Below are 13259 nucleotides of genomic sequence, written 5' to 3' on the forward strand. Positions count from 1 at the left end.
AGTGCCCCCTGCAGGGTACAGCACTGCTCCGCTTTGAGGCAACTTACTACTGCATAACTTGGTTATTTATAGAACACCAAAGACATGACAGGCATTTTTTAGACCGTAACATCCCTGCTCTGCAGAGCTTGAAGTCATCAGTAATACACAGAAGGCAGTGGAGAAAGAATGAGACTCAAATAGCACTGAGTGATGTATAGAATGTATTGAAGCAGTTAATGGATGGGTAGGAGATAAGAACAGCAGGGAAAAAAGTCAGCTGCTGGATCTTACACTGCATGAAGTGCAGAAAAAAATTGTAATCGCCGTTAGCCCTAATTTAACTGAAGCCAACATCACCACTTCTATATGAGGACTGGAGAGAAAAATGTCTATCACTATATTAGAAGATGAAGTAATTAACAGATGGTATGATATCCTAACTTAACAGAGAAAAATCAACACAGGTATTTTAAAGTTGACAGTTTTTATTTACAGTTTTGTTGGCAAAAGGAGGTGGGAAACTTTAAAACATTTTAAACCAAGGGCACCATATTGTATTTTATGACATATCAGTTCACAATCTGTATCTTCAGTATCCAGCTGATCAAATAAAGCTAATCACCACTTAAAGAAGCATAATCTGCATCAGCTCCATTAGAGTATACTGCCTAAAACCACTTCAGGCAGTTTCTAAATCAACACAATCACTAATGAAAAAACACAGTTCTGGTGAAGAATGTATCCTTTGATTTTTATACTGTACCTGGTACCAAATTGCCCACTTTACTTGCACACTGGCAAAGCAGTTACACTTCCTACTTTTAGTTGAAAGTTACAAATCTCATTTTCTGCAGACTGACCTGTCAGGTAATTCTGAACTACTCTGAATATTTTACTGTGAGCATAGTCGACGTTGGAGTAGATGAGACTGAAGGAAAATATTCCTATGATGTGCCCATCAAGAATCAGCTGGGTAACCATAAACATCGTGTTTAAGAATTCTATTCAAAAAGGAGAAAAAGTATAGTCAGTTTTCACTTTGTCACATAGATTTAATTCCTCACTTCAGCTTTCAAATTCATTCTTCTAAATCAAGAGTGTTTAGTTCTTCTTCTAGTTCATCCAGGTCCTCTCCAGTAAAAAGATTTTCATCAACTGGAACTGCATCAATTACTCCATTTTCCAACTCCCCATCTCCATCATTATCTTCCTCTAAATCGTTTTGCTCACTGCTGTTCATATCACCACCAGAAGCTTCACTTAATTTATTATCTGAAAATAAAAGAAATTCTTACTCATTTCAGTGTCACAAGTAACTAATTCAAAATCGTACTGAACAGGCTTTAAAGTTATGAAACTATGAAGAAATTACTGTATTCAAAATTTATGTAGACTGATACTGGTTAAATTGCATGTACCTGATTTAAAAGCAAGTTTAGATCATCAACTATTAAAACATTAAAAAAATAACCCAAAATCCCAAATCCTTGATCTCCGATTTTCGTAACTCGGTCAAATTTAATTAGCTACTCCTATTCAATGTCTGCACTTAAGAGACTCAGTAGCATTTCATGCATTTCACAAGCACACGAAGATCAAGACTTTGCTCTAAGAAATTATGAGCTCACTTAAGGTAGCTAGAAAATACGAAGAAAAGCTTGGATTTTTGTTGATGTTTTTCATTCAGTCATTTGCTAAACCTGAAAAAGAGGAACTGCTAAAAATATCTTACGCATTTCCTTGAAGTGGCCACAAACACCACCTTAAAATTAAACTTGAACTTAAGAAGTGCATAGCATTTCCTAGAAGCTTTTTCTTTAGTAACTGCATGTGTCATTGATAGTAATTTCACTCCCTCGTCCTTCTAAAATAGTTCTTTTCAACAGATTAGTAATTCATTTCTATCTAACTTTTGAAAAGCTCTTAACAATTCAATGCTGAGTGATGGATTAACGATGCCTAAATATGGAACTTACCATCCTTTTCTACTGAGCTGTAAGTGCTGAATCTCTCAGGACTAGCCACAGTAATGCCAGTCTCATCCACAGCCTTTGGGACATACAGGTTCAGATCCACATCATTTATGCACACAGGGTCTTCCGCCTGAAAAATAAACCAAGATGCTCTGTGTGACTTTTTACAGCAATTCTCATTTCTGCAGGACTCCTAGAAAATTTTTTTATCTTCCTTTTGACACCAAAATTTTGACAAGATACACTCTATAGCAGTATTAAACTAAGAACTAAGCTTATTAATTGCACTGTAAGAGCTCTCAAATTAGAATTTTTCGAACTTCAATCTAACTTGCAACACTATTCGAGGTGATATTCTTTACCTCATCATCTTCTCCCGTTCCTTGAATATAACGAGTGTCATCTGCTTCTTCGTCATCTGCGTCAACCAACTCTGGTCGAAACTCAAATACTTCACGTCCACTAATCTATACACATAAAAAGAAGTTTTAGTTTATCACTTGATAGAATCTGTACTGCTGTAAAAAAAAAAAAAAAAGAAAAAGCAGAGCAATTCCAGGCCCGCTACCTTATTACAAAAACTTATTTACTCTTTCTTCTTACACTAAGAATTGGATTGTAGAACATACCACCAATGCCTTGCCAGCTTTAAAATCTGCTTTCCTCCTCTCCATATCTTGCTCAGCCTTATCAATTTTTTCTTGTCTTTTTCTTCTCTTCCATGCAATAAAACACTCTAGAGTAATTTTGGTAACATTTGGTCCTAAGGCAGCACGCTGTCAAGTAAAGAGACAGATTAATGCTAGAAATTGTTTCCAAAGGCTACAACAATAAGAGATTTAATTACTCTTTCACAAACTAATTGAAAACATTTTTTATCTATTTCCTTCTTCACTCTCACCATTATTAAACGTGCACCATCAAGTTAGTTTGACTCAAACCAGGATTTTCCAGTCAGTAAGATGAGCTGACATGAAGTTAACATGAAAAAAAATAATAAAAAAAAAATCGATAGCTCAATAGCTCAGGTTCTCCTCAAATTGACACTGCCAGAAAAATTTGTGGTGACAGCAGAGCAGGAATGTAACACCTTCAGAAGGCCCTGTTCTCTTGGTGTTGCTTCCTCATTACACACTTATGCAAGAACTAAGGAGGCAGTGAGCTGGGGGATAAGAAAGGTCCATAGCAGCAGTTGTAGTAAATAAAGGAAAAATAACAGTAAGAAATAGAAGCCTCCTAGAAAAGCATTAGCAACACCTGCATGAAGTACACAGCTATAGCTTAATTTGGGTAATACTTTTGAAACAAACACACGAATCAAATACTACAACCTAGTTCATACAGCTACAAAAACATGTTATATTTTGAAATTATTAATTAGGAGGATATTTACAAGTGTCTCCTCGGGGTAACAACAACAAATACCACCAAAGGGTACCTGTCTGACAACTTTACCTCTTTTTCTATTAGATCTTCTAAAGAAATTTCATCTTGCTTTTCCTCCTTCTTTTTGTCTTTTTTTAGTACAAAACCTGGAGGGAGGGCATGACGATACATACAGTTGTCTCCTCCTCCTGGACAGACCCAAAACCATCCATATTTGTTGTTTTCAATAGCATCAAGGAAATATTTGCAGACCTGTACAAAACAAAGGTTGTTAGCACTGCATTCTCTTTTCATCCCCAGTAATTCACACTCCATGTACAGCTACTACATTGGAAGTTGGAAGTACAGTAATTCAAAGCCAGCTGTGCTCAGAACTAAAGAAACATGAATGCATTGCTAATAAAAAAAAATGGACAAAAGAAGTGCAACTAATTATATAAAACTAATGTAGTAAAAAGCTTTATTCCCCTTAATATAACCCCTACTTAAAAAGACAGCATTACTCAGAAGACTGGCAATTGTGTACTGCCACAGACCTGGTGCAGATGTAAAAGCATGCCAACAGTCCTCCCCCTGCTCACCTACATCAGCATAGTTCTAATCAAAATAAGTAAGATCTGCCTCAGATGTTAACCCTTCAAGCTCATCATCTTGAGGTAGAGATGCCATTCTGCACCTTTTAGCAAGCCATAGCTCACACTTAGCCATAGCAAAGTTTAACTTTTGCAAGTTAACTAAGTATCAACAGAATATTCAATAATCTGGTATTGAAAACATGGTCAAATAGTTCTGAAAAAGGGATTAAGATATTAAACAATTTACTGCACTAACTACACAATGTTATTAAAGTTAGAGGTCAGGAACTACAAATGACTCTCAATTAGTCAATTTCAGCTTACAGGAGAAAATTTAAACTTATATGCTTATGTGTCACCCAATACACAGATAAGCCAATATATACGGCAGTCACTGGAATGAGGGCACAAAACCAACTCTTCACAGTACTTGAACCTTCTAAGCAAATAAGATGCATTAAATATATTAATGATTCCTTGTGCATTTCTCTTTTGAAAGCATTTCAACTACCATCCATTTGTATTTTACATAGTAGCATAACTTATGACTTAAATAGCTTTGGGGTGGTTTGTATTTTTTTTTTAAATACATTACTAGAAAAACAATCAGCCCAACCATATACTCAGAATATTGTTATAATATTCCATTCAAAATCTTTAGATAACAATAAACATATCTAACACAAGTCTGAAGTTAATTCTACTACAGCTCAGTTAAAAAAAAACAAACAACCAGGACATACTATTTGAGTTTTGGGTTTTTTCTTTTCGGCCTCACCATGCTTCTTGTTCACTACTTCTTCCAGCTTCTTCTCATCCCAGTTATCCATTGTATCTAGAAAAAGACAGACAACAGATGGTTTCACAAAAAATTTCAAATACTAAACAATGCTGTCACGTTGCTTTTTCCCATAGTAACTGTTTTAACATGCAATTCTTACATTTGAGTTAACTTATAGTATGGAAAATAAATTCAGGCATTTATAATAAAGTTTTCAAACACTTCTATGCTGCTCACAATACAGCTTCCTCAAAAGCCTTAGAAATTTATATTTTGACATGCATGAAGAGTGTTTCAGTCAAAGACTAAAAAAATGTGTCATCCATCTGTACACTACTGAGCACAGACAAGGTAAAAAAAGGAAGATGACTGAACAAAAGAGGAGGTCAGAGGCTAGAAATACCTGGACGCCCAGAAATACAGATAATATAATTTGAAGATCAAAACACGTAATCCCAGGTTTTTTTGTGCTGAAGGTACCATCAAAAGAAGCAAGACCACCAATGATAACAGTAGTAGTGAATCTCTGGGATCCAATCATATTCATGTAGGACAACACAGGCTAAAATTCAAATAAGGACCTAGACATGATGAACTGTGGAAAACTAAAAGAAATTATTTTTGACTATGAAATCTCTAACTTCTGCTAAGTAAAAGTAAAATCCAGAGCACTTTGCCAACAAGTGACAGAAAGAGTTCCACAGGATCCTGAATTCTTGAACTGTGCACATCGGGGCAAACACCTGTAATGGTTCTGGAAGGCAGCTATGGTTGCTCATTACAGTTGCTCCTTTTCCCTGAAGTTTTACAGAACTTAAAACAAACTAACAACTACAAGAAAGCCTGAATACTGTAGAGCTTGCTAATTGCATCACATAACACATTACAGATCAAAATTCGAAAATTACCATCCAGTATCACTAGGACACACTTCTTCTTCTAAAGAAGGTCTACAGAATACCTGGGAGCACACTTGTTAAAGCAAGTTTCACTGTTGTTCATAATTTTAAACATAGTGGTATGGGTTGCCTCACGTCGCTAATGGACAAACCAGGCTCTTCAGGATCATAACCACAACACAAGAAGACTCTTAATTTAAAAAAAAATCCAGTTTCAGAATCAGAATAGTTTAGCAGTCATTTTCTAGTATTATTATACCTTTTTCAAGGTCTTCATCTCTTGCATCAATGTAGACACTTCGCTTTTCACACTTCCTTTCCAGAGACAAATCATGAGAAAACTTGCACTTGTCTCCTTTAGTGCACTGTCCTTGCTTGAAGAAAGCACAAACTACAGACTTGGGGTCGGCACCTGAGCAAAGAAAGTTTTTACACTTAAATACTATTTTTAAGCAGAAGCTGTATAGTGAAAGCTCTGAGAACAATGTCTAGGATCATACAATCTTTAGGATCTGTAGAGAACGAAAACATGGTTTTAAAAATGAAAGTTATTGAATGCCTGTGTGTTCACCGCAAGTAAATACTCTGTTTCCTGAACACGTCATATTTACTTTGTGTAGTATGATATTTGCATTAAGTATCAAAGCTGGCAATTGACTATTTGAAGAAATACATATAGCAGTATGCCCGAGCGAAATTATCCATTCATATAATACATACAAGATACCACTCTGTGGAACATACTCCCTATACAGTAAGCTCTATTTGCCTCTCATACACAGTAAAGCATCTTCCGGACATCAGCCTTTCCTTAACAGATCAACAACACACTAAAATAAATTTTAATAATCTAACCTGCAGTCAAACTGCTTTCTTTAATAATAAAAATAAGATGGCTGCTCATAGTCCCCAAAACAAGCAACTGCTGTTATAGTATGAACTACTCAATCAACCTAACTACAGTTGAAGTAAATATTCGACTAAATGAATTATTACAACATTAGGAGGTGAAAAAAGAAAAAGGTAGAAATGTATTTGAGACAACTATATCAGAAATGCTTTACTTGTAATAATCATTAAGTGCTCATGTAAAATTTCAAGCTCAATTTTTTCACTTGATCATTTTAAGCTTGGTGCAAATCCCCAGTGGCTAGAGTATGTACAGCAACACACTCATTTAAAATCTTAACTAAAAAACTAGTTTTTAAACACCAAGTACATCCCTAAAGTGCAACTGAAACACCAAGTGCACTGCTCTCCTTGTTGGCAATTTCAGTACAAAGTCAAAGCTTTAATCAGGACAATATTAAGTCTTCTGAAATAACTTTAAGAGCTACTTTATTTGGAGAAAGCTCACCGTTGTAGATCATAAACAGAAAACTAGCCTTTGCTGCTGCTAAAATGCCACAGTCAGGTTTGATTTAAAAGACATATAGGGAAATCACACAAGTCAAAAATTATTGCACGTATTTTCATTAGTTCAAGAAGATCAAAAAAGCAAAGAGTTGATGAGCTCATTCCTAAAAGTATTATTTTTTAACTCCCATATGGCAGCCAATTGTAGAGTTTCCCTGAAGTATCAAGAACTCTTACGCTTACATTTCATCACAAAATTACTTTGTTCAATAACTGAGTTCAAATAAGACCACACTTCCAAAGCCAAGCCCTACTGTCAACGGCGAGGTGGAACACAGTAAGTGGAAAGTTTTTACTGTTCTGATTTGAACACAAGTTTTCTGTGAAGACAATACTTATCATACTATATCCTTCGTAATACATGGATGTTCACAACTCTCTGGGGAGAAAGATGCTTTAAACAAATACTATCACACATGCAAAAAAGTAATCATGCCACTTATCCAGAAGCACCTAATTAATGAATCTGAACACTGCAAAATATCTATAGCTGTCCTGTCAATATCAATGTAGCATTTGATATTCTAATGAACTCATTGCCCCAGATGACTGCCCCAAAAAAATTGAAAATTAAAAAATGTGAAATTGTTACTGACAGACTACTTGATACACTAGACAGAAAAGGAAACAGACATCTCTACATTGCTGAAAAATGAACCGTCAGTTTTAAAGGGTTATTCATGTATCTACTTCATGTAAAATAAGTGAGAAAATTCAGTTACTCATACCTTTGCTAATTTTCTGTGCAGCAACAACAGGCTTGAAGAGTTCATTTAATTCTTGTAATTCTTTTTTCTTATCTTCTTTTTTTAATTTCTTCTCACTTTCTGTTTGAGCAGCCTGTAATAACCCCAAAATTGAAATTACTAGTATATAATTAGAATAACGTTACTCACGTCACAGGAACTGTACACTAAAATAGCAAATAATTTTAAAATAGTTTATAAAGGGAGGAGGGAAAGAACCTGTGATTTCTGAATTTCTGAGAATTAGTGCCCTTGCACGAATGGCCAGTGCCATCTAGTGGTAGTGACCTTTCAAACAGAAGAGATTTCAAATGCAATTTGCCAAAGATGCAAGATCCTGGTACCATTAGATAACAGTTATCCACCTTCACAGGCTAAGAAATCAAGTGAAGAGACTAAGGAGAAGAAAAATTAGTTGCTCCTTTGTAATGCATTAGCAGTGCAAGTATTCAATGCAGCTACTTCAAGATCTGTGCAAAAAGCTTACCTATCTTTAGTTGCCTACATGCTGCTTTGTTCTTTCTATTCATGTATACCATAGCACTTATAGGAAATCTGTCTGTAGAACTTAGCAACTGCTTTTAGAACACTTTTTTTTTTGGTGTCTGAATTTATATCAATTCACTGATAACCAGTGGTTTGTAAGACAATAACATTACTTTTTTAGGTAACCAGGAGCAAAGGACTGAAAAACAAGCTCACCTAGGAAAAGAAAACTGTGTATATAAAAAAAAAAAAACAAACCCTGGGAGTCTGCCTCACCCTTTTTGGATAAGCCAGAAAAAGCCTGTATCTATACCAGAGTGGCAGAGAGGGAACAAGATAGACAGAAGAGAACATGAGAGAAACATCATGAGATGATTTGATTCTTATCCATAAAGGAAGCTAGTGAGACTCCCACCACTACACAAATATGTGGGGTACTTCACTAGTAAAATACAGTGCAATATCAAAAAAGTAGCTTTGTTCTTGTGATGAATCTGGCAAGAAAATTCCAAATTGTCTTCAAGGGGAATTGATTAATTTAGTCCACATACAGAACACTCAGTTTTTGTACTGGACGTCCCTAAATCCCATTTTATGAAGCATTCAGACACACGTCAACTACAGAAAGTAATACTTCAAGAACACATTCCTTTCACCCTAGAGTTCTAAAAACATGAAGCTTGTCCTTATTTTCTTATTAAGCAAAAAACCTTGCCAACATTTCCATTTATATCTCAGAACACAATACTAATTGCTTGAAAGTCTTCTTCCTTTCTCAGGGAAAACCCTAACTGAAAACCATTATTACAGGTTAAGAAAGGTATCATCAGGCCTAAAAATTAGTTTTTGACACCCATCAGGCAATAGTTAAGAGCATCTGAGAAACAAATTATTTTTGGTCGTCTAATTTACATACTGGTATTCCATTAAACACTACAGTTTCAGCGATTTCATATAGAAATTTCAGAGGAACAGTTTGACTAACACCAATGCTTTTCAAGTGACATCAAACAGTCCTTTCCACTACAAGAAATTATTAGGTCTAATGACCCAAATATCAACTTTACCTTTACAGTTGTACTTGACATTTATTAGTTCATCCTTATGTTATGCAAGGAATTTAACACAAATGATGACATCATGAATTCAGCTGATGCAAATGCAAATATTCTGCAGGCTTATTCATAGAACAGGAAGCTACATAAATATTTAGCAGCAATCTTCTCTAGCACCACAGGAAAAGAGACCTGGCACATTTCCACTGCAGAAGTATTTTCATGAAATTTGAGCTTTCTGCATAAGCGAGGTCTAAAAATTTTATCACATTTTACTCCATCACACAAAAGAAAAGCAAAGTAGTAGACAGTGCATCAAAATTGCACTTTGACCAGTTCAACAAACAGATGCAGACTTCTATACATACAATGTGGAAGTATTGTAATAAATACTTCCTTAAGTACACCAAGAAGCGCATCTGGGCTTATACATTTTATTCCACCCCAATTCCCATTTTAATATTAGTAACAACTACTCTTGTTTTTAATGGTTCACTATTTCAGGTATACCTTAACCTCTATTATGTTACTATTAGAATACTGGGTAAAGAAACACACATCCTTATTAGTTGAGTTTTGAGTTTAGGTACATAATTATCAGCTACACAAGCTTTGCAATAAGACTACCTAGTTAAATTTGTGCTAATCACAAAACATTAAGTAACATCTCAACCTTTTTCTACTTCAGTATTATATCACAATCTATAGTGAAAGAGGAGTTCACTATACAGTGGGAAAACATTACAGCATAAATGCTTACCTGACGTGGATTTTGCTGACCAAATTTAACCTGGTGAGTCACAGCCTTGATAAATTTTTGTTGTTTTGCACCTTTTTTATTCTTCAGGCCAAATGTTTTATCCTAAATCAAGAGATAAATGCAGCCAAATTAACTGAAACTGTCCAAGAGTTGGACTAAGTTTGTTACTGAAAAATACACCAAACAACCAAAATGCCCCAGATTTGCCATTCCCCTCTGGCTTTCAGTTAAACACAGACTATCTCCTCCAGCAACATAAGAAATCCAAGAAACATGATGGACAACATTTAGACCGCTCATATCATCTTTACAATGATATGATATCACGTTTAAAATATACTTTTCAAAAGAACTTAACTAAAACGGCTTTTGTGCAAGCTATTGCTTTTATCACCAGACCTACTTGTGTCCTAGTATTTGTGGGAGCACATACACACAGTGTTTTCAGGCTTCTCAGAGAAAAGGACAAAATGTTTTTGGTGACTACTCAAGTAGTATCTGAGGAAACCAAAAAGCCTGAATAGCCATAAATACTAGTTTTTTTTCGTATCTACCTGAAATCACTTACTACTTTCCTCTTCAAGTATTCATATACAAATCTTGTACATTTATGTTTTACAGATGATATTGCCTCATGTAGCATATTACTTTTTATTTTCAAGTATTTTAAGCTTTTCATTTTCTAACTGTACTAATTTCAAGTCTTTCCCCATGTCAAGTCCAGACTGGACTTCCTAAATTCCACCGAAAGTTGTTTCTGTTTACTACCTGAACCAATTCTTCCTCTACACCTCCAGTTTTATTGTTAGAGGCAGGTTCCTATACCAAGCCTATTAAAAAATTCATTAAAAAAAGCTCACTTTCAAATAAGTCTCTGAAGCACAAATTATTTTTTTGTAACAGAAATATCCACATTACAAACCTATCCACGCCTTGAATTTGATACCATTTTTTTTTCCTTCCAGGAACAAGTAACAGATGTTCATATAATGATAAAAGCTTGGTTCAAACACACTTACAGAAACCCTAACAATTAAAAAATATATCCTAAAAGAGTTACAGAATAAACAGTTCCAAATTTCCAGAGGCACCCTGTTTTCATTTACAGCGTATTGCCTATCAACAGCAGCTACTCCTCTGTTACTTTATAAGAATCTGCAAGGATTGCAATTTGTCAAAATAACTAGTTGGGAAAGGGAAAGAGATCATTCACACATTTGATTTCTGCAGCAAATGGAATATGTAATCTCTGCAAATTCAACTATATCATAAATTTGTGTTAATAATCAATGCAAGCTTTTCCCCTCTCAACTGCATTTTTTGATAATAAAAAGCAGATTTTTCCTATGTAGCTGGATTCAGCAAGAACATCAGAAACTCTGAAGCCAGCAGAGAAAGAACAACCAGTCTAACCTAACGCTTCCAAAGAACATAGAAACAATATTCTGCAGCACTAGATTCAAAAGAACACTAGCATTACATGGATATTCTGCTTAGAATGGCCAAACAGCTACCTTCTTGTCAACAGCTGCAGGCAAACATTTAATTTTGTGCTCTCTTTTTCTGCTCTTAACTTAGCCTTTTTCATATAGTGGAAGATTTGCATAACTACCTCAATAACTAACACACACACCTCCAGCAGTTTTTTTTTAAAAAAACAGTAGTTTTATCATGTAATTGAGTATCAGAAGTCTAAACAAAATACAATATATTACTGATTAATCTTCTAATTATTTTGCATTCATTTTTTACAAAAGATTTACTGAACTGTTATTCCAGAAAATGCCTCCTTGGCCACACAGGTGAAATTGTACCAAAACTACACAAGTGCTTTAAGTTGAGAAAAGCAAACCTACACCTCAGAGAGTCAGACTCAGAAAATACTGGAACACAGAGAAAGCAAAGATAGAAAAACAGGAAGAGCACTCCTGTCTGATCATCTTCAGTCCAGAGACAACTCTGAGGCAGGAAACATCCAGGCTGAAAACCCAAACCCCACTCCAAGAAGCACAGTGGCCACCAGCACAACTTAAAGGGCTACAGTCAGCGATTTGACAGATCTGGGCAGTGCTGGGGCCGCGAAATGAACGCGGAACGGTGCTTCTGGGCTGGTTTACGCCACCGACAAGGTGTGCGTGCGCATATCCCTCCGCTTTTTTTTTTTTTTTTAAGTTTTCGGCTTCATGACCATTCCCTTGGCCCTTCAGCTGAAGGGGAGGCCTGCAGGCTTGGCTGCCGGCTTTCAGGGAGGCCGCCGGCAGCAGCGCCCGTGCGGCCGCTGCATGGGAGGGGGCGGCAGAGTGGGGCGCAGGGAGAAGGCTGCCCGCCTCCGATGGGAAGCGGCAGGGGCAGGGAGAGGGCCGCGGCGGGAAAGCGGCCCCCTGGGCCCGGTTGGGCCCTGCTCGCCTCACCTCGATGATCTTCTCCTTCTTCTTCTGGTCCGCCTTCTTGCTGCCCCCCGCCGGCTGCTGCTGCTTCTTGGGGGGCATGGCGGGGCGGGCGGAGCGGCCTCGGCTCTCCCTCGGGGGGCTCTGAGGGCCGCGGGAAAGGCGGGACGGGACGGCGCTGCCGCCGCCGCCGGGGAGGCGCTACGGGTTCTGCTCGCGCAGGCCGCCGGCCGCGGGGCAGGCTGGGAAGGCAACGCGGGGCGCGCCGCGCGAGGGCTCAATTATCTCCCGGCAGGCAGCGCGCGGCAAGGCGGCGGCCGGGCGCTCTGGCTGACGTCACTCGAAGGGGCGGGGCTCGGGGGGAGCTTCCCGGGGCTGGGTGGGCGGGAACGCGCCTGAGGGAGGGGAGATGGCGGAGCCTCAGCGCCTCTCCCGGCTGAGTCCCCGCCCGGCGCTGGGATAGCCGCCTCTCGGGGGCGAGGAGGGGCTCCCCAGCGGGAACTGTACTTGGTTCCCCTCACGATCCGGGGCTGGAGGGAGCTGCGGTTTCCCCCGCCGCTGTCTTTCAGAGACAGGGCACCCAGCGCGCCGGGTGTTAGATCAGAGCGTCGTTGTGGTTGGAAGAGACCTTTCAGGTCGCTGAGCCCAACTGTTGAACGAGCCCCGCCAAGTCCAGCACTAACCACGTCCCTCAGCACTACATCTACACGTCTTTATGACACCTCCAGGGATGGGGACTAAACTGCTTCCCGGGGCAGTCTGTTCCAATGCTTGACAGCCCTTCTGGTGAAGGAATTTTTCCTAATAGCCATC

At 38.0% G+C, this 13259-nt stretch overlaps 1 protein-coding gene across 1 annotated transcript; it reads right to left on the reverse strand.

Annotated features, from left to right (window-relative positions):
• Positions 1-449: 449 nt before the first annotated feature.
• On the reverse strand, positions 450-12684 carry ZC3H15 (zinc finger CCCH-type containing 15). Its single transcript, XM_014954685.1, has 10 exons — positions 12471-12684; positions 10060-10161; positions 7741-7852; positions 5856-6008; positions 4660-4751; positions 3411-3593; positions 2585-2731; positions 2318-2422; positions 1959-2085; positions 450-1254 (listed from the first exon to the last, which is right to left on the reverse strand). The coding sequence occupies exons 1-10, from the start codon at positions 12546-12548 to the stop codon at positions 1061-1063; spliced, it is 1293 nt and encodes a 430-aa protein (XP_014810171.1). The 5' UTR covers positions 12549-12684; the 3' UTR covers positions 450-1060.
• Between the last annotated feature and the right edge of the window lie 575 nt (positions 12685-13259).

Source organism: Calidris pugnax, unplaced genomic scaffold (genome assembly GCF_001431845.1).
Source record: "Calidris pugnax isolate Ruff unplaced genomic scaffold, ASM143184v1 scaffold103, whole genome shotgun sequence".
Lineage (NCBI taxonomy): Eukaryota > Metazoa > Chordata > Aves > Charadriiformes > Scolopacidae > Calidris > Calidris pugnax.